General features: G+C 35.8%; 2 protein-coding genes across 3 annotated transcripts in view; both read left to right on the forward strand.

The window, feature by feature from the left end:
* Window positions 1-1,264: 1,264 nt before the first annotated feature.
* Window positions 1,265-10,823, forward strand: LOC135691089 (TBC1 domain family member 20). 2 transcript variants are annotated; one of them, XM_065208842.2, is made up of 9 exons: window positions 1,265-1,772; window positions 3,680-3,865; window positions 4,443-4,532; window positions 6,170-6,264; window positions 6,710-6,801; window positions 7,351-7,452; window positions 7,787-7,928; window positions 8,626-8,819; window positions 9,545-10,823. In XM_065208842.2, exons 1-9 carry the CDS (start codon window positions 1,652-1,654, stop codon window positions 9,792-9,794), a joined length of 1,272 nt encoding a protein of 423 aa, XP_065064914.1. In that variant the 5' UTR covers window positions 1,265-1,651; the 3' UTR covers window positions 9,795-10,823. The 2 variants fall into 2 exon arrangements, with proteins under 2 accessions (XP_065064914.1, XP_065064913.1); XM_065208841.2 differs by having other exon boundaries at window positions 1,266-1,772; window positions 3,677-3,865; window positions 9,545-10,206.
* Window positions 10,824-11,026: 203 nt separating this feature from the next.
* Window positions 11,027-25,305, forward strand: part of LOC135691087 (uncharacterized) — a 52,730-nt gene continuing 38,451 nt past the window's right edge. Inside the window, exons 1-4 of the mRNA XM_065208839.2 lie at window positions 11,027-11,178; window positions 11,981-12,059; window positions 12,615-12,671; window positions 13,699-13,810. Coding sequence (XP_065064911.2) covers window positions 11,030-11,178; window positions 11,981-12,059; window positions 12,615-12,671; window positions 13,699-13,810 — 397 coding nt within the window. The 5' untranslated portion in view covers window positions 11,027-11,029. The remainder of the gene's footprint in view (window positions 11,179-11,980; window positions 12,060-12,614; window positions 12,672-13,698; window positions 13,811-25,305) is intronic.

Here is a 25,305-nt window from a genome sequence, read left to right on the forward strand (position 1 = left end):
TCTTTAGTAATCGAAAATGGGCCAAATATTCTCCAAACTATACGGCTGATAGTTTGCCCTTAATCTAGCTCATAAATACATGTTGTATCAACGCTTTACATAATGTTCGGTTTCATTTCGCAAATGAAAGTACATCATGACTATATGGTAGAAATTCAATTCCTTTCTTGGTATTGCTACCAATTTTTTAGATGTCTGTCCCTCGATTCGCTTTCGATTTGCAGAATCTGTATTTGAATTCCATCAACCTTCAATTTGATTCCTCTTCCACGATATTGGTGTTACCTACCTTTATTCTTAAACCGCGCATTTTGCTGAATATAATAGGGCTCAATCTACTTATTGCTGAAAGTCAAATGACGAATTTCTCTGATTAAACTCTTAATTTCAGACCGAAAAGTTAAAATCATCAACAATGACACCAAGATGCAATCTTGTGGGGTATTTGACTTCGTCAGATTTCGGTTAAGTTAACGTTAGTTAGTCTCGTGTAATTTGTTAAAAGATTGATCGCACAATATGAAAAAATTGTGTTACCAAATTATCATTCATCGGAAATTAAACTTTTTAAATATTCCAAGACTAAAAAATTAAAATGAAACGTGATAGATACCAAGGTATAACTAAAAGAAAAACACTGTTACACAGGATCATCATTAAAAAAATGAAAATCTAATCGGAGATATTAAATGCAAATTAGGTCTATTCAGCAAAAATTTGTGTACATACCTTTTTTGAAATATACAGCATTTACCAGAATCTCCATTTGCTCCCATGAAAAGGTATTCATTTGCATCTAAGGGACTTTGGGTTCAAATGCTTACAAAAAAGTGCATTTCATCTTATTTATTAGCAGTACTTTTGACCGGGCGCATGGTGGGCGCCCAGGAGAGCTAAATGCCTGAGAGTTCTAGAAGAACCTTATTTTTCACGGATCGTAGCAAGTGAATAAGGAAGGGGACAGCAAAATTTGTTTTAAGCTTCAAATTGATTGGTAAACTTTGCAAGGATGTTGACAGCGCTGTGTCAAATAGGTGACTGGTACTGGGTCAAATTGGAAAATTGGGGTCAAATAGGTTAACTTGAGATGAAAAATAGGTAAACTGTGCGCAAAAATCTCAGTTAACAAGGGGCGTGGGGAAATAGAAAGATGCCTGGTTTTTTCAATATTACGAAAGGGGACTCCTTGGTCAGGAAATCTCTCACCAGGGACAGTCTTCTTGGGGCAGAGTTCCTTGTCCATTTCTCCCATTTAACCTCGCTTTCACCCAGAGGCCGAAATATCTTTTCGTCAGTATTACATTATAAATTGATCATCAACAAAAATGTTATGGATTTGATCATTTTATGAGCACTCACAGTGGAACTCCAGTCTACATATATAGACAGTATCTTAAGCAAAGACAAAATTTACATTTTTTTGGGACATCTTCTTGAAAGGACTTCATAATCAGAGTTGCTGGTGGTGTACTTTGTTTTGATAATCGTTTTAAACGGCCTAGCCCGGCCCATCACCAGACCAGCAGTTTAACTTTATTGATGGCTGCTGATAGCATCAATTTAGTTTTTGCATGCTGCAAAGGGTGAAATGGAAAAGTCAAAATATTGCAAATGTTTACACAATCAGTATTAGCTCCAACTTTCGATTAAAATGAATGCAAAGAAACAGGGTGGCAAAGGCCCAATCAAGAAACTACACAGAGTGCCTGGCAGTAGGCTAAGAAAGCAAAGCTCTGCATCTAAAGTTTACCCTCGACACGCTGTTGATCATGGTAACTAGTTTATTTTATTACTTTCTGGTTCAGATCCTATCTTACTGATAGAAAACAATACGTCTCTGTTAATGGTTTTAGTTCTAATCTACTTAGCATCACATGTGGGGTACCACAAGGCTCTGTCCTTGGTCCTTTGCTATTCCTTATTTTCACAAATGACTTGCCTAATTCATCTCAAAAACTTGTCTTTTATCTCTTTGCTGATGACACTAATATATATTTTGAAGCTGATGAATTTTGTGAACTTGAAAAAGTTGTCAATAAAGAACTAGGTTATGTCAAACAATGGCTTGATGCTAACAGGCTTTCTTTAAATATTGAGAAAACTAATTTTATAATTTTCAGGTCACACCAACGCCCTTTAGCAGACAATATAAACATAAAAATCGGAACACAAATCATAAAACAATCTCAATATGTTAAATTCCTTGATATTCTACTTGACGAGAATCTTAGCTGGAAATACCATTTAAGTGAACTTGCTAAGAACTTAGCTAGAACTTGTGGCATATTTTTTAAAATAAAAAACTTCGTTCCTGTTGATGTGTTATTATGTCTCTACAACTCTTTGTTTGCTTCTTTTCTCCAATATGGACTTGTAGTTTGGGGTTTTGCCTATGACATTCACATTCATCCAGTTTTCTTATTGCAAAAAAGAGTGATCAGAGCTATTGCTTTTCAAAGTTTCTGTTCTCCTTCCTCACCCGTTTTCTCTGACTTGAAAATCTTAAAGTTACAAGACTTGTTTCAATTAAAACTTCTATCCTTTGTCTATGAATGTATCAATAGGATATCGCCTGTCTGCTTTCATTCTTACTTTGAATCAATCAAGTCTATTCATCAACATGATACTCGAAAGGCTTCTAAGAACGACATTTTCTTAACTCAAAAAAACACCCTTCAATATGGTTTAAGATCTGTCCGTTTTTCTGGTGCTGCATCGTGGAATAGTATTCCTACTGACATCAAAGAATCTATATCATTGGTTTGCTTTCGTTATAAATTGAAGTCATATCTGCTTGCAAAAAACATTAACAGCTAATCCTTGAAATTTTTCACCCTGTTTTCCACTTCCCACTTACAGAAATCTGAGTTTCATTCTCGGTATTATTTATTTTGACATCTTTGAAGTGCTTAAATTTATTAGTGTATACTATAGGGGGGCCTCTCTCCTCGACTAGCTTTGCTATTGGTGAGTTCCTCCTTTAAATAATTCCCCATACATACATATCATCCCACCGATAATTTGTGTTCCATATCTTATTGTTATAGTTATTGTTTGATATTTGATGTTGTTGTATTTTTATTAGTATTTTGTGGAAATGTATGTTGTGGAATTTAAAATAAAATGAACCTGAACCTGAACCTGAACCTGAACCTACTTTCTTAGGTAGTATGTTAAATATATCTATCTGTTCATCTACTTCTAATATAAAATGTCTATAGCTTTGTGCTCTGGCTACAATGACCTGAATATGACTCTGTAGCCACTGACTTTACGATATTGGACTATATTTATATTTCATGCAAAGCCAAACAGTCACAAAATAACATTTGAATATAAATGCTGTTTTTATAGCTTTAGTTCTAGAGAGTTAATGAGAGAAATGCAAACACTTGACCAGTAAGTTTTCCAATCAGTACCTAATGCCTATAGAAAAATAACCCCTGGAGTCTTAAAGAGAAAACAACTCCTTCTGTCCACACATAAGCGGTAAACAAAGTTTGGGAACAGGTATATCTATCTTAGGTAAACAGTTTTTGTAATCCATATTGGTAATGACTATCACAAAAAGGAACTTAGCAAAGTAAGCCAGTTGTAAGTCGAAACTTTATCAGAAACATTGAGAGCATATGCTGGCTAACTATCATTCTTGAATTAAAAATTGTTTTTTCTTTAGAAGACAATGCATGGTTGAAGACTAAAGTAAGAAAAATAAACGAAGCTCTTGACAGAGACCCTGTAGATGTTGATTGCTTGCGTAAACTTGCACTGTCTGAATATGGTTTTGTTACTGATGACATCAGATGCAGAGTTTGGCCAAAGCTTCTTAATGTGAACATCTTTAATCTGCCAAAAAGAAGCAGAGGTAAATAATTTGTGTGAAGTGCTGGATTGTCAGGATAATTATATAACTTTTGCATTGTTTTGGTAGAAGGTTATGGATGTCACTGCATAGTTTTCATTTTGTCATGAAAATTAGTTTGCATTCTATCTCAAATATCAGTACCACAGAATGTTCCCTCTTTTCATAGACACAAAATGCTTGTCTTTTGTAAAAAGAAAAACGAGTCCAAATAAAATTGATAACACTTGTATTTGCACATCCAATTTCAGGATTTGAACCTGCAGAATTGAAAATTATATCTTTTTTAGATATATGACCTAATGCAATCTGTTATTACCCATTAAAAGGTTAATGTTGGAGATTCATTCAATCTAGACATGTTTAGTCTGCACAGGAAATGTGGAGGAGGTTTGATGTCAAAACTTCATTCTAATGTCAAATACATTGTTGTTTTCTTATTCCATTGATATATACATTTATGTGATTTGCTACTTTTTTGATAATATGAAAATATAAATCAAATTTTCATCACAGAGAAGTGTTTTGTTTATATTTAAAAGGGTATGAAATTTAGCATGTTTTAATATCTTATCTACAGCTGATATAGAACAAAAGGAGTTTAGAAAAAACAAATATTTTCAACAAGTGAAACTTGATATTGACAGATCTCAAAGGAGGTTTCCTTCAGGTAAGTAAATTTGCTTACTTTTTATTCTCTTCTTTGTGCAAGAATTAAAACAGTGTATTTTGTGCAAGAATTAAAACAGCCAGTTTTTATGTGTAAACAAAAGGTTAATTATTTACAGGGGGTAAACAAAAAATGTAAACTTTACAATTTTAGCTTATTATGAATAAACAAACCTATTTGATGATGTGTTAGTAGTGTGTGGTACTTTATCCATATAATGCCAATATAGGATAATAATTACAGTTCTAGAATTGAATAAGACTGTGACAAAACAACGTTTTGAGCATGTACTCATTGTCATTCAACTAATTTGAGGTTGATTATTTCCTTTCTTTGCTTCATAATGTGAATAAAATTATTTCTTTGAAACTTAAATTCTTGTATAGCACATGTAAAGAAATGAAGGGGGACTGGCCCACCATAAAGGACCCCATTTTTTGCAGAAAAAGGGCACCATATAAGAATTATGAGGGGTGTGGGCGCTGCGGCACCCCCACAAGAAAATTCTTGTTGGCAAATTTTCTAAAAGTAGAATTTTGTCGGGTTTTGCTTTCAAAGTTCCCAAAGCAAAACTTCAGCACACAGTTGGGACAAGATGAGGATAAGACTGAAAAAGTATCACCCAAAAACCCTCAGCAATTCTAAATAGGTACAGATGGTGTTATGGGTGTCACAGAGGGGCAAATGTCCCCCAAAAGTTCCAATTTCCAATATCCAGGGCAACCTAATTTCTACCTAAAGTTTGGGGTTTAGGGAAGGGTCAACGTTTGTTGAAAAACTAAGAATGTGGAGGTACTGGAAGCCACTGTAAGCAGGGCTGCCGAGGGGGCAAGGGGGCAAAGTGCCTCGGGGCCTTGAGGTCGAGAGGGCCTCAAGTAGTAACGAACTCCATTTTAAGAATGAAATCAATGAAACGTTGAAGAAGTATGCCTAAAAATAGTTAAAAGTTCTAAACGATTGCAGGAAATGACTGCAAGAAATATTCTGAAATGCATTTGAAGACAATCTAAAGGGCGTGATCACAAAAATTTCTTCTCGCTCTGCTTGCAGGGGGCCTTGTCTTTCGGTTTTGCTTCAAGGCCTTCAAAACCTCTTGGCGGTCCTGTTAGTAAGATCTACTCATACAAACTAAGTACCCACAGTCCCTCGAAAATTGAAGCGATGATTGACTAACGAGAACATTCTCTTTGATAAACAAAATCAATTGCATCAAAACACCACACCCCACAATTGAAATACCTTAGGCCACGCCCTATTTTGTCGGCAAATTTGTGACTTGCACCCCCTAAGTGAAAGTGATTAGCGACGGTCCTTCTGAGCCAGTGTGCCACTGTAGTCATTGAGAGCTGCATCAAAATTACTCAAGTTTCTGTTCCAGGTCTCAATTGAAAAAAATGATTGTTTTTTATTAAACTTTTTATCAGGTGGTATTCGCATTATTTTTCAGGTGGTAACAAGCATTGCTTCTCCATGCTTTGTCAAAGCATCAAATCGGATAAAACATCCAAATTTATGAAAATTTGATTCAATAGAATTTACTAGTGCAATAATGTCTCATTGTTTCTACAGAAAATAACTTTTTTCTGTCTGTGGTAATAGCAAGTAGAACTTTTCTTTTTATCGCTTTTTACTCTCAGGAACAAGGGCATCAAGAAGGCGAGTCTTGCAAGACCAGTTAACCAACATTATAATGAGAACATTATGCAGAAACCCGGAACTTCATTACTATCAGGTTTGACGTCTTTGCTAAAATGAGCTATATTTGTTCGTACTTTTTTTTCCTTTCTGTACTTCTTCATCAAATAGTGTAAACTTGTCATACTTTATCAACTTGTTTTGTCAGAGGCAATGTTATTGAAAATATTCTGATGATGAAGCTATTGTTGATTGCAAATTGTTACTTATCAGAGGCTTCTTCCTAAAGGTGTATGCGTTGTGCCAAGAAATAGACAAAATGTTTATACCCACAGCTAGAGAGATTTTTCCATTGCGAATGTGTTCCATATTTTCAGGATTATAAAGTATCTTCCATGTTTCTAAACCGAAAAGTTTATATAGCAGTCGTTGAATAGTGATGACTTTACTGTAGCTGGCTTTGGTAGTATAATCCTTTAACTGTCTACGTTTGTAGTGAACCTCCAATTTTTCTAATTACATCTTTTGCTCATCTCCTAAAGGGCTATCACGATGTCGCAGTCACATTGTTAAGAGTTGTTGGCGAAGATCTTGCAATGGCTCTTCTTGAACAGCTGTCTTTGCACCATATAAGGTTCCCAAAAATTGATATCCTTGATATTACTAACAATCATTTCATAATCATTTTTGAAAGCTTTCTTTTGAGGGAAGTTATTCTGGCTGCTAGGCAATTGTTATATTCACAAGACCATGCGAAGTTCATACTAGGAGCTGGGAGGTAGAGGAGTTTATTCTGATTGAAAAAGGGGCCGCATCTGTATCCCATTCAGTTTCTCATAATAGATGCAATTATCATTGTTTCCAAAAAAGGCTGCTTAAATCCTCTCCATAGTTCCTTGCTTGTAACTGCCTTCATTTGTTTATGGAAATTCTAGGATAAAACTTGCACCATTGTAACTTTCTAACAAGCTGGTAATCCCTATAAGCGACAATCAAATGAAAAATTTTCTGAATCAGCTAGACTTCAAGAAGCTTCATTATCTATATTTAATTTTAGAAATACCCTCATTTTCTAATTTGTTTTTAAAAGCTTTGCAAAACTGAACAACATTTTTTTCAAATAGACTATTTACAGGTGTTTTCGATAGTGCATATAATTCAATTCGTTATTTGCGTTGGCTAGAGACTTTATGGATGTTAATATGGAAAGGACAAATAAAATGTTGGCCTTGATTCATCCGATTTTATCAAAGATGGATATAAGCCTGGCAGCCTTTATTCAAAGGTAACAACCATATTTTACCAAATCTTTTTGCTAAGCCTTTGGTTCAACAAAAGCATGCTATGTCCCTACTTTAATTTTTGGGGGATGGGACTTTTTATTTCTGGCTGGTATTATTCTTGTAAATGCACTTTGGTTGGCTTTGAAATGACTTCTGTTTCATGTATCACAGTTCAAATTGATTTGTCTTTCAACAACTGATTGTTAAATTTAGCTACCCGGCCAACATTTTGTCTAACTGCAAGCATTATCCGTATTTATTTACCGCTGGAAAACCTCCATTTGTGATTTGCAATGTCTTCTGAAAGTGTTTTGAAAGGTATGATTTGTATTTCAGCGCAGAAGTTGGCCAAATATTCGCCCTTAGTTGGTTGATCACATGGTTTGGACACAATCTCGAGAGATTTAGCGTCATAGTTCGTCTGTTTGACGTCTTCATCGCAACAAACCCATTTATGCCAATATATGTTGGGGCAGCGGTAATTTTTTCGTACTTTTCTTTGTTTCCCACAGAAATTGTTATATATTATATAATTTAACAAGATGTCAGTTATGGTACACTTTCCCCATGTAATTTCAACTTTTTATGAAATCCTTAAGGAAATGGAATCATATTCAGGTATGTAACATCTGGTAGATTTGGGTTGCTGCCCCTCTCCCGCTATTGTTTTCAACATTTGAAAATACCTTTTATGTAACTACTCTTACATTAATGCACGTTTAAGAGATTGATGGTGACATGTAGAGAAAACCATTTTAATCATTGGGTACATAAGCCTGCCTTTGGATTGTCATTTGTTAGTGACATTTGATTTCAGTTGCTCGAGCATTGATATGGAAGAGGGAAAGTCTATCCTGATGCTCTATGATTCACTTTCATCCAAAAACCCACAATATATTGAAGAAAAATGTTCTCTTATCTATATATGTATATAAATGTTTATATATATATAGACTATCAAAAGCTCTAACTCCAAGTGTAATAAAAATAATATAGATCTTCAAGAAAAACCCTCTCATGTAAACGTTTCGACCGAAGTCTTCATTATATACAGATTCACAGGTGCGGTTATCAACACCACTTCAATTGATTTAATTTTTTATGTCTAATTAATCAACATATATATGGAGCTATTGATTTATATATCATTATATATTTTGTTTATCTTCTATAAGATCATCGAATCAGATGTAGAAAATGTGATGGAACTTGACTGCGAAATGAGTACTGTTCACTCGTATTTGAGTAAGCTTCCAAATGGCTTAATCCTTGAGGAAACAGAATACATTATTTCAAAGGCATATCGCACCTACTTACAGTATCCACCAAACATTCTACAGAGAACAGCGAAGTACATTGTTAGTCAAAGGTCAGCAAGAACCTCCTTTTTCCTTATGCAATTTTTTTGATATCTTATTTGCAAAATTTCGTTGTAAAGAGATCTCTTTTTTGGGGGCACACAGACAACTCCTGAGATTAATAGAATTAGAAACTGTTTGATTGATAGATATATAAACAGTTCCATCCTTTTTTCCATTTCTTGTATTTTACAAGAATAATGAGTTTTCCTCAAAGCTGAAATGATTATTGATAAACATGTAAGGCCTTAAATCAACTGTTGTTTAAATGTAACGATTAATTCTGTTACAAACAAAAACCTTCTAAATATGTTTGGAAAGCTAGGTAGGTATTTTTTGACCCAAACGTATTGCTTTATCAAAATTCTTGGAACACTTAAGACACTTATCAAGCTCGGATTTAGCATTCACTTCTTTCCCTTGAATAAATATTAGTTTACTACAAAATGACGTTGGAGATTGCTAAGAAGTTTTTCATGTAGCAAGTAATGTTTGTGTATTATGTTTGCTAAAACCAACAAAATAGTTCTAGGTAAGGAAGATTGCAAGTGTATTTGGAATTAGAAATTGAACTTATCAGAATATAAAGCAAACAGTTAGGTTTTTTAGGTTATTCTTGCTGGCATTGTTTGCTTTCAAAGAAATTTGCCTTTAGAGACTTTCTCTCCTCAAGTTGCATACTTACTGGACATTATATTTGCTTTAAGACCCTGTATTTCCATTATTTTTCTTGAAGTTCTTCTGCATCCAGTCACAAACAACTTGTTGAGAGATCAATGATGCAAAAACCTGATACATTGTTGCGAAAGCGAACCAGATTAAGAAACTTTATCAGCGATGAACCAAAGCAAAGTGCTGGTTTTGAAGAGGTTCTTGAAAAAGATGGTAAAGGTAACCAGATAGTTAAACTAGCAGTTTGGACGTTAAGTATTTCAATTGGAGCAATGACATTTTTGGTTTTGAATGCTGCAAAAAAGTGGATATGAAGTCATTTCGTATAAAGAAAAAGTCTATTTTAATCGGTCTCTTGCACAATGTACTTTTCAACATGGTACAATTGAATGTGTTTTGCAGATCTTTGAAAATCTATGAACATCAGTTTATTTATGTTCTTTAAAATTGATTGATTTTTGAAAATGACATTGGTAAGGCAATTCATTTACGTTCTAAATGTTACATTATTGCTATCGATTTCGTAAGTCGTTAGTTGAATTTCCGAGTATTCGACTATTCACGATTACGTTTAAAAAACAATCTGATTACGCCTGATTTTATCAGTCTAATTCTTCTGTATCTAAGAATAAAATTTTCAGCTTTTGCATAAGTAATTTTTTTGCATAATTTAAGTGCGAAATGAGCATTTATGAATACAAAATAACAGATGAGTATGAAATTCAGCAGACGAATGAGGAAATTTTTTTGCTGTTGTTGGAAAAAAATTGCCCAAATTCAAATTAATAATGAACCACTGTTGCAGTAAAGTGAAGCTCCTGGTAGAAGAAAACCAGTAGAACTGTTTCACTGATTACATTAAAAAACTAAAACAGCAAATTTTTTGGTCAAAAGCAGAAAAAAGCCACATTTCAAACAGCATTTAATTATTTTTGCATGTATTTTTCTGCTGTACCTATATCGGCATTTTATGATCTGATTCACTGCAGTTTTAGTGGTTTTATGACTTACCTTAAATTGTTGCTTGCTCTGTTAATTGTAAATTTCATTTAATGACATCTCCGTCGAAAATGCCTGTTTGGTTATTATCATTGCTTTTTTACTTCAATGAATCATGTTTTGTTTTATTGTTTCTTAAGCTTATTAGAAGTAAGGACCAGTTTGATAAGTGTTTAAATATATATTCAGAATTTTCGCAGTGAAAATTAAGAGAATATAGTTTTTTTATGGAATTCATCATTTCTTCTATCGTTGGTAATTCTTTTCCAGTCACCCAGTAATTGTCCTTCCCTGTGCTTTCACAGTAAATGTCCAAATTCTTGCATGCCCATAGTATACAGCTGAACAATTTTCCTCTTACATTTAATAGCCCTCCATGATGATGGTCATGATGATGATGATGGTGGTAGCAATAATGATAGATAGTCTATAGTCTGTAAGCCTTCCTTTCTGTGTAGCCTCGGTTTGATTTTTGTTCCCGCCAAAGTGATGTCGTCATTTGCGATAATATTTTCTGTTATATTTGGAATACTTTCGTCGCGATATAAATATGGAGCTGGAAGAAGATTTATTGTCGAAAACGAACGAAGCACTATTTTTCTGTGATCTTCCTGGGAATTTTCTTGAGAATCTTTTAGGTTTAGAAGCAACGTGCTGGAAAGACGAAGCTGTCGATCTCCTTCATCCGTCTTGTTGCAGGTACTTTTCAAACTACAACAGCTTTACCTTCAGAATGCGTGGGTGTGGGAGCATTCCCTGATTATTCATTCACCCATGGAATATTTTTGCGGAAAAAAACCCAGAAAGAACTTTTTTAGCCCCTCTTTTTCTTCTAATTTGTTTTTGAGCTCGTCGAAAGCAATAGAGCAGTAGAAAAACGTCTATAGATTTTCTTCGATTGGCCGTTGATTCACCTATTCTTTAAGTTGCTAAAATCGACTTGCTTTTTCATACAATCAAGGTAATGAATCAAGGTTTCGTTTATTATCGAATTTAAAACCCTTGATAGATTTGCCATAAACGAGCTTTTATAAAAAGTTTGTTTCCAAAACCAAGATGCTTCAATTTGAAAAACATTGTGTATGTTTGCCCATGTCTTTGTATTGTATGTATTGTAAATTATTTAACGTTAGTTTTTACAATAGTGAATATACACTAATTAAGACTAACATGAAGCATTTACAAGGATTGCATAAGACAGTTCATTTACTGCAAAACGAGCATGCGAATTTGTTTTCAAGGCACCAAGTTTTGATCAAATTCTTAAATTGTCTAGTATTTTGTGGTGCTGTCTTTATTGATTCCGGGAGTGAATTCCAGATTTTAGGCCCTTGAAAACTTAATGATCTGATACCATTATTGGTAGTTCTGGCTTTTTGAATGTCAAGGGGGTTTACTCTCATAAGCATCTGTTTTAGCAGTTTCTTTGCACAATCTTCAGCAGTTCATTTTTAAAATGTTAAAATGTTTTGGTCTTTTCAACAATTTTTAATTTCTTTAGGGAGCTGATTTTTACAGTCCATGATATATTGGTTTCGCCTCGCCATGCATCGTCTGACAAGCTATACATAATCGTCAAGGTTCAATCGATTTCTCTACGTTTTTCTTACATGCATTCATTTTAGTACTTTCTGATCCTGCTTAGGGTCCTAGCAAAAGGAAAATTATTTACAGTGGCTGGGGCTGATAACGAAGGTTCCTAGAATCTCTGGATGCTTTGTTTATATTGATATCACGATTTATCCAATATCATTTCACCAAATGCTACAGATCTTCATGGTATAATGGTATAAAAAGATATTTTGAAATATTCACTTTATTCTATAGATTTTTGGCCCCATTCAATCCTGTTTAAAGTCTGTGTTTTTTTGAAATTGTTAATTGTGCTCCTCGTAATTATGATAAATGTCAATTTAACAGATCTTGACATCTTTCAATCTTATTGAATATAAATTTGTGAAGATCACCAATGTGCTGGTGTTTTGCTTGGCTTTTATTTCTATTTTTTTCTTTTTCTTTTTGAAGTCTTAAAAATAGAACATTGTCTCAACTTCTCCACTAACAGCCTTCAATTTCTTTTTGCATTGCTACTCTAAAAATTTTAGGCTAATTTTTATTATTCTTCTTTTCCTTAGCGTGAGACGTTGCACGATGAAGTGTTTCTTCACGCAATGCAAAGACTGAAAATCAAGGTTTGTGTAATTTTTGTTTTTGTAGTTTTAACCCATATTTGCCCTTTTGACCTAAAAGTCCTTTTCAGAAAAGAAGTCCGAATATTTGACAAGTCCTTTGCATGTTTGAGACTGGCCTCTGCATTTTTTATCGCTGTGGAACCTCTTAGACGAGGAACATATCTTATCCATCTAACCAAGTGCCTAACTAAACTTTTTAAGGTTTGCATTGTTAGAACATTGGGATGTAGACCACTCTGATTTTTTTTGCATAAAGAACATTTCAAAGCACTAAAATCTCTACGGGCTAACAATGACATCTTTATGACAAAACCTGATAAAGGATCTGGAGTGGTAATCTTGAACAAAAAGGACTACATCAATAGAATGGAGGTAATTCTCCCCGACAAAGAACAATTTTTCTAAATTGGGTGATGTCGAAACACAGGACAAAACGGCCAAACTAGAACGAAAGCTCCAAAAACTTTTTTTTGAACTTGTCAACTCAAAAGTTTTGGCTACAGAAATTTATGATAGGATAAGACCCATGGGCTCTCAACGACCACAAATGTATGGCCTCCCTAAAATACACAAGCCGAACATCCCACTTAGACCTATCTTGTCTATGATTGGCTCAGCACGAACTGGCTAAGTGGCTTTCTGAAGTTTTGGACCCTGTTTTTCAAAAATATTCAAAACTTTACATCAAGGATTCTTTTACGTTCGCTGAGTTCATGCAAACTTGAACATCGAAAACGAAAAATCTTTCATGTGTTCTTTCGACATTAGAAGTCTTTTCACAAATGTCCCTTTGAGTGAGACCATCAAAGTATGTGCCGACGCTTTGTACCGGTGTCCTTCCGCTTTCCCTGTCATCCTCCTTATTTATAAAATACTTTTAGCTGTCCTATTATTTTTTGAATTAGAATTGGCACTTTTTTACGTCTCTTTTGCTTTAACTTTAATGTTTGGGTTAACTTTAAAATTCATTTTGTTATTCTGTTGCATTGATAAGCTGTATCACAGGACGATGTTTCTTAAATTTCAGATAGAGCAGCGATTTGAAGTCCAAAGAGAACTATTTCAATACTGCCTCAATTTTACGCTGATACACAGAGTTGCGCCACTATGGAATAGATTGGGAGGATTTCTTGTTCATGGTATGTCTTTTCAATGATTGACTTTTCAATGTGCCCAAGTTTTATTTCTGAACTATTTTCCTCATCTTAGGAATAATTAGATGTTTTTTGCATTTAGAATGCAGACTGTGGTCTTATTTGAAAAAAGATAATTCACATTACAAATTTAAGCTTTTTCTTTTTAAGTAATTCGAGCAAAAAGATTCATGGAGAATTTCGGTAGAATCTCGAGACTATAAAAGCACTATAAAAACGAGTCAAAGTGCGACGAGTCAAAGTCATTTTATAGTTTTAATATTATAATGTTAAAGTTTTTATAGGTTTATAGTTAATGGTGCAATGCATTTAGAATCCCAGAATTAATGTAGAATTCATGGCAAGTAAGTAAAATAACTAGGAAACCAAAAACATACTTTCTCCCATCACAGTATGAAAAATTTCCATTGCTTTCTTTCTGGAAGTAATGTAACTTTGAATAAAAATATTATGATGATCCGTTCAAAATGGCTATTTAAATGGAAAAGCAGAAATATTTCAACAATAACCTTAAGCCTGGCTTCTCTATGATTATCAAAGTCGAGCCACACAGGTCATCATTTAGCCAGATTTTTAGCACCTTTTTTATCTCTAGTGTGCACCAACGTTTTTGCCGATAACTCAGTCACGTTTTAAGCTTTTTTTGGAGCATTTGTAGTGAACCTCTATCTTGCTGTCCCCGATTCACTAGTTTCAAAACCATCCAAGTATTTCTATGTATTAAAACGCCGTAAAAGCATGGCCACGACGCAATAATTTGTCTTTCAATATTACAAGAAACAGTTAAAATGGTTCCAGGGGCGGCAAACTGGCGATCTCCACCCGGGCCATGTGTAAAAAATTTTTACGGGCCCTCCCATTTTGGAGAAAATTTTTCAACTTAACTTCATTTCATTTCATTTCATATTGATAATTCAAATTTTTAATTACAAAATACTGGCAATACGATTTAAAATTAATTAGAGCTTAGGACTTGTTTCAACTCAGTAAGAGAGGGGCAACTGCCCCTAGTTGCCGCAACCCCTGAGATTCACTACTGCTACCAGCAGCAAATCGTTCAAAGAAAAACAACAATTAGTGCAAATGAAGATATAGAAAAAATATATGATTTCAAGCACTTAGAGAGGAAACAGATAGAGAAAGAACTGTGACTTTCAAGGTGGGGGTTCGCAAAGAGAGAAAGGACTCCAAAGTCGACATCGACACCCTGTATCAAAAGGATTGAAGCTTGCCAATTGTGCATCAAATGTTGAGAACAAATTGAGAACAAGCTAAGGCTGAGCTATTGTAAAATGCAATTTTGAACAACATTTTATCCCAAAAATGAGGATTCTTAGCCATGTGTGGGTGCTTTTCGTTGAATATTCAATCTTGTTGTCAAACGAATCTTGTCTCACTCACTTTGTTGGCAAGTGATGTCTGAACACCTCCCTAAAGCTAGCAATCGCACTGCTCACACCCTAATAATTTAGGAACAAATAAAGAACGACCTAGCGTCAGATTTTTTGCAAAAACTAAGAACTCTCAGCCTGAATCTAAAATTATTGGTTCTTATAAAAAGAAGCGTGAATACAACATGCACATAGCAGCATACCCTTCCCTCTACAATGCGTATAAATGTGTGATGCGCTTAGCTGCACCCAAGTTTCCTGTGAAAGATTATTCAGCCAGCTTAATATAATTTAGAAAACTCTTCATGAGATTTCAAACCCTGTTAACACGAGAGAGAATGTATGGATTCAACTAGATCTGAGTTTACGAATTAAAATCAATATACTGCTGCTGTTTAGCACATTGTTTTATTATCAATGTTTATTAAATTAACCGTATTTTAAGGCTACATTTTAAATGGGTGTGGCTTAACTTTTCCGCCACGCCCTAAACTGGGTTCTTTAAATTTGCTAGCCACCCTGCGATATTCACACCAGACCGCCCCCGAATGGTTCACAACACACTTAAATGTTTTTCCTTGTGACACTGGGTCATTAGGATTCCCGCCTTATCCTGCATTGTAGAAATTTGTTCACATGAAAGGCCTATTTATCATCAAAGCATCTGTTTGGGTGTTGAGACAATGCAGTACTACCCTAAGCTACGTTATACTGCACTGTGTTTTACTATTACTGCTTCTTCAAGCACTACATTCACTCCAAAGTAATGTAACAGATTGTGTTTATGTCATTTCTTTCATCCAACATTCATGTTTTGCTTATCAAATATATTTCATACCTCTTGATCAATCATGTCTACGGCAACGGTCGTACACAGTGGCGGATACTTGGGGGGCGACCGCCCCCCCTCAATACTTTAGAGGACAATGGTCTTTGTTCTAAAACAATGGGAAATGTGACATCATCCTATTAAAACAATAGGCTTGCCCTCCCAATATTTGATCAAGTGTCCGCCTCTGGTCGTACAGCTTGCTGCGTATTGACTTCTTCTACCTCCTTATTATTTTCAATTCCTGTATTTTTTGAAACAATCAGTTTCATTGATATACACATCAACTGGTCTTTTAATAATATTTATAATATTTGCCTGATATTTTATGTAATACTGTCTTCGGTATTGCCCATATATTATTGCTCAATATTTATCATCTGCCTAACTCATTCTTACCACTGCAGTTATTATTTCTCTTCTTCTCATTTTTGTCTTTGTTTTGGTCATATTTAAGTCATTTATTTTTTAATTTCTCATGTGCCAAAGGCTATATATGATTTTTTAACCATTTTTATGAATCAAACTTTTTTCAATAACCACATTTGTTTGCATGTGAAACCCCAAAGTACTCTCCAATTAGATATGATTAGACTTGTATAGTGACTATGTGCATTAAATAATAAATGTTTTCACTATCTTTCAAAAATAGCTTTTAATTCTTTTTGGTGTACCGGTCTTCATTGAAAGTCGCGTGACCCTGCCAAAAAACCTCGATTAAGCATATATCTCAATCAAAATGCTTATCTCTTTTATCTCGTCTTTGTAATTTTTCATGTTGGAGAGAAATCTTTTGAAACAATATTGGGATATTTGCGTTCTCAATATCCATGCTTGTCTGATTTCAGGCGAAACTGTTTTTTAGCTTTGAAAACCAAGGTGTTGGAGTAAGGATAGTTTGTGTGAGAGAGCTTGCAAACCACCAGGTCATCCTTTTCTTAGTATTGATATTTTCTGATAGCAAACCGTTCTATCACACAAGTGTGAATTAATGAAAATCCCTTCAAAGTCTATAGATCAATTTCAAATCATTCGGGTTGTGGGCAGTCATGATTTTATTTAGTTTTTCACTCTCAGCGAAGAAATTGGGTTTTTTCTTGACAGACACAACAACTTCTGCTTTTTATTAAAATGCAAAATGTATATCTCAAAGGCAACCTACAGGCAACATGTCTTGTACGGTTTTGCAGGGTCTCCGACGAAGGGGGGAGCTCGGGGGGGGCATGGCCCCCTCACTTTTTTGCAAGACAATAGAGCTTTTTGTAAAAACCTTTGTTGTGATTGTTATATTTTCTCTTGGCCCCTCCACTTTCCAACCTGCGTCGGAGCCCATGTTTTGGATAATGGCTATTGCTGGTTGGACGGTTCACCTCCATGTTGAATATTATCATCGACTCATTCATTTTTAAACTCTGCTTTTGCGAAGATTAAGAATGGCATGTCCGATAAGGCATGTTGTTGATATGCTTACTTAATTACTTTTTGAGCCATAGCTATAAAAGGGATTTGATAGACCTGAAACTAGCACAAATGTTAATACAAAAACTGGTTTATTGGATAGATCCCAGTGTATCAATAAACTGTCGAGAAAATTGACGAATCCCAAGGTTGACTGAATAATTATACATTGATTGTGATTATACATTCAAACAATTTTATGACATTTTGGTGCCACCTCGTGGACGATGAGCAAAGGAGGAACATGTGGCTGAACATATATCACAGACTGATGAGGCCACGATAACAGACGGCGATAGAATCATTGAGTGAGACAGTAGATAAGGAACCGAACGATGAAATAAGTGAATTAAGCGGGCACATGCTTCGGTCATAACTTAATTACAGCGGATACATTCTCGCTGTAAATTGAAAGAAATCCACGCCGTTCACCTGGCCACTGAATTGATTGAGTTGCTCCCCAACTGAGATAAAATCGTAGCTCCTTCGCAGGTTGAAAAGAAATAAACATGCGTCAGAATGAGTTTTTTCGATGGTCCGAAAGTCTGGATGTTAACGAGAACGTACTAACGTGAACGAGGCTCTAAATTGTCAACAACGCTATGCATAAGAACTTTGCACCTTTATGGAAAAGTGTGTTAAAAAATGATCATTAGTGAATTGGTTATGCTTATTTCAAAATTATTTCTTTACTATCGAGCATTTATTAGAGTTATATCGATTAAGATAAAATTAAGCACGTCGAATATACCTTGGTTCTTCGCAATTTTGTCGTCTGTAAAGCGACTGGGTCATTGTGCTCTTGCATTTGGACTACTTTAGTCTTTTTAGAGTGTAAAGATTGACCAATAAATTGTTTTATTTTATCTGTGCTAAGCTACCCTGGATATTCTTACTCATATAAATTCGCGCTCCTCCGCTCCATCGTTTCGCCGCTCTTCCGCTCCTCCGCTTCTCCGCTCCTCTCGTCTATTTTGCGCTTGAATGAATGTGGCCCTGGAACCTAGGGCAGCGGTGAGCGTAGAATACCCAGCATTCGTTGTTGCCAGTACAGGGACTGCGGAAGCGTGGGAGCTACAATGGCTTAAGCTCCCTAATAATCTCCAAAACGTACTTTGAACCATACAAAAATTCGCCGTTGTCTTGGTTTTGAGTTTGTATAGCCCCTCAAAACGTTTTAGCCCCCCTATTTTGCATTATTCCCCGCGGTGCTTGTGCCAGCATATGTTGCAGTTAAAGACATCAGCATATGTCTCTGTCACCCATTTAGGACGAATGGTTTGACATAAGCATCAGACAAAGAGTGTTTCCTATTGTATTTGCAGCACACTGATAATCTTTCTGTTAGATTTTTGATAAATTTCCTAAACTTGTAAGCGATGATGATTTTCTTTTGGCACTCCCAATCTCTAAACCCTTATTTATGGGTTTCTTCGGCACAGCATTTTATTATAAGAAAACAATGTAACCATCCTCTCTAGTAGATCGACGGCTTTGGTTATCGGTGTATTTTTGCGCGTATTTTTTTGGTAAGCACATCCTAGGAGGACTGCCATGAATGAAACCAAGATAAGCGCGGGAGCTGTTTCTCATCTTAATGGATCCTCGCCTATTTTAGTAAGTTTTCATGAAATTGCAATATTTATTTCTTTGTAGAGACTACGGCTTCCCTTTTTAAAGGTTTTCCCGCGTCGGTTTTCATCTTTCATGACATTTCATGCATAAGAATCCGGGTCTTACCCAAAGCCTTTTTTGCCAGGTCATTGCGAAATTCATATTCATCGTCGCCTCTAGTGCTGTCTTTAAGCCGCATCCCTTTCCGTTTGCCGCAGAAACACTTGAATGTTCTTTCCACTCTCCTTTTTCAAGTATGATATAGTATGCTATACTTTACCATAAGTTATTGTATAGAATGACGCGCTATAGAAAAATATGTTAAATTTAGACTCATGTTTGGCAGCGTTTACACGAGACCAGTTCCATTTGGAACCGTACTAAAATGAGCACGGTTAGGCCTTCGTTTACTCGAGACCTGTCGGAACCGTTCCAAATGGATTTTTTAACCGTTCCAAAACGGGATTGCTTGGGAAAAAAATTTCTCCTGCAAACGCAGCCTTATTAAAGTATGTGTGAATGAAGAAAAGGCCACTGTAGCAGGCTGCTCGACGAGTTCCAAGGAGTTCTTGCGGCGAAAAGTCTATAAAAATGTAGCAAAAATAAAGGCTAATTACTGATTTACGTGTATTTATTGTTGTTTATTCTCGGCGTATTGCGGTGTTTCATATTTGCTACCTACTTATTAAAGTATTCAGTGAAATGTCTTTGATGCTCACCAGATATTCTTCGGAAGAACTAGAATTAAGAAAATGATATTATCCATTCAAACGGTCTTGATTGCTGTAGTCTCGTTCCCAGAAGTTTCTAATTCCATCTTTCTTTACCTGTACAGCACAGATCTCTATAAAAGACTGGATCGAGCTTCTTATTGTTTGACCCACATGAGAACCAAGGCCCGCCAAATTTGATTAGTCTCTAGAACCGTGGGACCCACCGTTCACCGCGAAACACCGAAAGGAACCGACATGAGTGTTAAACGAGGTACCCAATGTCAAAAAGTACTTTTTACAAACTAAACTACCCACCTCTATCCCCAATTGACCAGCTTTTCAGTAAAGCAGAACATACAGCGCATCGACTGTTAGGGCTATTGGACGTGTAGCACGACAATTAACGTCTTTGATCACATCGAACGTTTAGAAATTTCTATAGTTACAATTCTGGTCTGTTTTTCAACCTAAATTTATATCCAATAACTTATCTTGGACATAGTTATTTGTAATCTTATGTAGGCCCACACTCTACGATGGTTCCCACGCGGACAAGCAACATTGACCTCAATCTGAAACGGCAGAAGCTCGATCCAGTCTTTTATAGAGATCAGTGCTGTACAGGCATTTCATCTTGCCTCGACTTCGTCATGAAAGTCAAATCCAATGCGAAGTTGCAAGAATCTTTGTCTGATATTAGCTAGATTGACGAACGAAAGTTAAATGGTTTACCCTAATTCAATATCATGCAAAAAGGCCGAAATATGCAACTCAACGGCTGTCACTAATTTAATTTTATGAGAATTCATCCTTTCCCACAAGTGGCTGAAATAAAGCTTGATTAAAGTTTTGCGCCCATTTACTTTTATTGACATCATCTAGTGACTGAAAGCTGGAAATTAAATAAATATGAACAAGAAACACCGAAAATTGCCAAATGTTTAGCTAAACGTGGAATGCAACCCAGAACAAAACTACTGAAGTCACTGACACACGTTCCGCCGAAGCGCTCCGGGGTTGCCAGATTGGCCTTTTTCATGCCAAACCTTCCAATTTTGGCCTTTTTCAGATTTAAATCGCCTGGAAAATTTGTTTTTGGCCTACTACTTTTGGACCTTTATAGGCGAAATTTTTGCGGACATTTTTTTGTTTTCTATAAACTTAACAATACTTAACAGTAAAGAACCAATCTTTAAAGTGTTTTCACCAATTTAGCGATAGAAAGGAAGCTTTTGAAGGAGAAAGTTCATTTGAGTTATGAAAAATATTTGAATCGCACATGCTTGGAAATATTCACTACGCCTGGGCATTGTCTGTATGGGTTTCTTTTATTTGTTCTTTTTATGTGATTTTTGGCCCGGGTTTGTTACCCATCTGGCCTTCTCTTCAAAATCCCCATCTGGCAACCCTGAGCGCTACTGGACGAGTTTCGGAATTATTTACCCGCTCTCCTTTTGTAGAAGACTTTGCTAGTTTTCTTGTATAATAGCAAGTTTTCAAATGCTAGTTATTTTCTGAAGTTTTCATGTTGACTTCCAAATATCTAGATTAAAACATTTTTATTTTCTTTTGCTTTTTATATGTATTTTTATGGACTCTTCTACTTGTTGCTATGGACATTTTTTATATTCTTTAAATTTAGGCCTTAGGTCTCAGTCTTGCACAGCACGAAATAATATATATATTTGATAGATTTTGGCACTTTACAAAAATTGTAGTTATAATCATTACAGAATGCTACTACTGCTTCTTTCGTGTTAGCATATCCAGTGGCTTTAATGATCCAACCAAAGACAAATTTGTTTGTACTTTTTCATTTTTATTTAAACTCGATTTAATAAGTAATCTCAAGATATAAGAAAGACGCTCTTCTGTGCTACAGCTACATGCTTCCAATGTTCATCTGTATTTCCGCATTCACCGCGAACTTGTTTAATAAATCAAATATATAGTTCTATAAGTTTTAGGTTCTAGGTTATTAGGTTATGGTTTTGGGTTCATAGTTTGAGAATTTCAAAAATGCTGAATATATAAAGCAATTTTTCTCAGAAAGAAATTAATGCTTTGCAAGTTATTTCGTTTCATGTAGTTCATTTGATGAAGCAGTCTATACGAATTGCTTTTCAGAGGGCTCTGGCAATCTTTAATTAATTTTCGAAAGTAAACTACATCAAATTAACAAAAGATATTTTTATAGTACATTGAATAAAAACCATAGCGGGCGTATCTAACTTACTATTAGTTATAATTCTAGCTGCTCGATTCTGCAATTTTTATAGGGTATAAAGTTTAGTCACCCTTGCTGCATCCCAACACTGAAGAACAGCACTTGTGCTCAACAATATTTCTAAACATTCTATTTAAATTTTTTTGGTAAATTTCTCCGCCAAAGACTTGAACTCGACTGCATTTTTTAAAAATTCGCTGCGAAATCAAATGGAAAGGAAAAACAGCGCCAGGCTTTTAAAGTTTTCCATTTGTACATATATAGGAATGTGGTGATTCATAGGGGAGCTTGTATTCCAGTTTTTTAGGGTAACATGTCTTAAAATCATCTAGGTTTTCTCATACCACTCACCCTTGCCGGATGGTCATCATTTATCTGTGAGTATCTGCTCATTCAAGTTCGAGTTACAATTATATTGGTCATTAAATCCCACCAATGGAGCTTAATTTTACACTACTCTATGAGAGACATTTTTCAATAGTTTCACCCTTCATCAGAGCAAAAGTTGATGCAGCCCCGTATGCCGGGGCGAAATATTAGCCTTTACTGATTTACGTGTATTTATTGTTGTTTATTCTCGGCGTATTGTGGTGTTTCATATTTGCTACATTTCTTTTCATTCCCTCTTTCTTGTTTTTATATATGGATAGTGGTTTTGGTTTTTTAGCTTTAAGCCCATTTCTCTTATTTGTTTCTAGAAAAAACAGTCACTTGCTCGACCTTTGTTCACTTGAGTAGCAATTTAGCTGACTTTCTAGTGAGAGGAGCGCTGCCTCATGTTTTGCGATTAAATTATGATGAATTTATCGTAGACATCTTATTTCTTCTTTAAATGTCTCTCCTATTCGGCATTTCTAGATCTTTGAGGAAACCCCAGGGGGAGGGGGGGTACTCTTATTAGGACCTGACAGGGGGCTCAATCGATTTGAGGGTCTTTCCCAATGGCTACCAAATGGCCTAGTTTCGATAATAACACTATCATTTAGGGGTATTTAAGATAGTTGCTACATTGAAGGGGGAGCTTTTACTCAGCTGCTTAGTTTAGTTTGCGTTTTGTTATAGAAAATTAATAAGATCGTTTCTTTCCCGAATCAACAACATTCAATGGCAAAGAAATTTCTCAAAGGAGGACCAGGCGAGCACAAAGAAATGGATGCTGCCAAGGGCGTAATTTCGGTTCTTATGCTACCATTTGAGGGTTATTGCCAAAAATAATACCATTAGAGGGTAATTTTTAACACTTTAGCTTTGGCCCTCTTTGACCATGACTGGACCCCCCTGTTAGGCCATAGTGGGAATGCCCCTCCCGGGGAGGAAATATTTGACCAGAACTGTGGTTTCTTCGTGCATGTAGCAAAGTGGATGATTCAAAATCATGATGCAGACCCTAAGGCCTCGTACGTCACAGCAGAGACCAATCTGATGTATTTCAATTAGTTTTTGCCTGAAGGTAGATGAACTTTTAGGGGCTTATCGGTTAGAGCGTTCCGACTTTTTCAAGCTTGACGTAGTACTGATGTTTTAGCCGTTCTAAAATCGTATGCAAAGTCCGTGTTGGTTTTCCAGCGCCAGCTGATCGTACACATAATATGCTTAACGAATAAAGAAGGATATTACTAATTTTATGTTAAAATTGCAATCTGTTATTTCAATCTATGAGCCCAATCCGAATTAGATATTGCGGTGACTATGGCATTCGTTTTGTTTACGAAATTTTCTGCTGCATTTACATTACGTTTTAACATGGTTGTTTTCTGCAATGATCTTTGTCCTCTTATCAACCTAAAGGTTGGCTATCAAATTGAAAATAATTGTGTTTACTGCTTTGTCGGAGGTTTCGTCCTAAAAAGTTAGCAAGGGGGAGTGTGCCGTAAAAGTCACGTCCAATACCACACCAATGGTCACACACTGTATATTTGCATTTTGTGTTAAATATTCTTTGTTGTTTATATGAAATTACTCAAATTGTCAATAGCATGCTCAGAGCCGATGCCAATGGGGGCATGGGAGGGCGCGTCGCCCCCCAATAAGGCTGTTTGTCGTAAAATCTGAAATGCTTTTCGGAGAATTTAAGGATTCTTCACAGTCACAAGTCACATCCCAACGACTGGCTGAATATATTCTTCTTAGCTTTCCATATTTTATTATTAGCAATTTTACTTTTAATCGATTATTTTATGTTGCATTGACTGGAAATAGCCAAAGTTGGTCCTTACTGAATAATTTAGTGGTCCTTTGCCTTTGACTAGTCACTTCACCAAGAAGGCAACTGCACCTCGAAAAACTCTTATCGGCTTCTAAGATATAGCAAATTGGGTTGGGCTACTAGACCCACAGTATACCTAGCAAATGGGAAATGACAAATGAGCCGCATGCGTTGTATTAAATTTGCCATTGAAGTAGATATGTTGTCGGAAATATTATGATCTCCGCCCCCCTTTATATCACTGCTGGTGTCGGGCCGGAGCATGCTAAATGGGTAATTCACCATGCCAAGTTGAGAATTTGCCCAACCAAGAGGGCAGGGCCCCCCTAAACTCTCTTAATTTCAGTAAGGGGGCTGAGCCCCCACCCCCGAGCCCTCTCCATGGTACCATCTCCATGGCAAAGGTCTCATTTTCAGCCAGACCCAGATCCATCAAAATACAGTTGTTTAGATCGAGGGGCAGTTCAACCCTATAAACAGCGTACGAGATTGCTGCCAAGGAAGAAGAATTGAGAGTCCAAAAAGTTGTTAACCTTCCTCCAGACAAGAAGATCCCAGAAGGCAAACCTTCCTCATAAAACAATAGAAATTGGGCGTTGCTTGGGTGTGTCATAGGAGCTTCTATTGTTTTTGATGGACCTTCCTCCGGTCAGTGACCGTGCGACCGTAGTGTTTTCATGACTCTGGAAGAATTTCTGGGGATTTACCGATAAGAATAATAGGATTTCTCGCAAAGTGGAATGAGCACTATCTTCAAATTTTTTATATTTATAAAATTTTCAATGCGTTATGATATTAAGCGCAATTAAATTAGTAACCTGGAGAACAACCGCGATTTATTAGAATTCGCGTTATAATCGTTGGTTAAGGCGCAAGACGTTGAAATACAAAACATTGCTGCGAATTTTGCGAAGGAATTTTCTCAAGGAATACCATGCTGCTAGCATATTTTGCAAAATTACCAAAGGGTTCCAAAATGATCCTAAAAACAATAACTGATAGAGGCTAATCGGCAAAAGCTGACAACAATTGACAAAAGGTG

This window comes from Rhopilema esculentum, chromosome 4, assembly GCF_057945365.1.
Source record: "Rhopilema esculentum isolate cy_ngs chromosome 4, ASM5794536v1, whole genome shotgun sequence".
NCBI lineage: Eukaryota > Metazoa > Cnidaria > Scyphozoa > Rhizostomeae > Rhizostomatidae > Rhopilema > Rhopilema esculentum.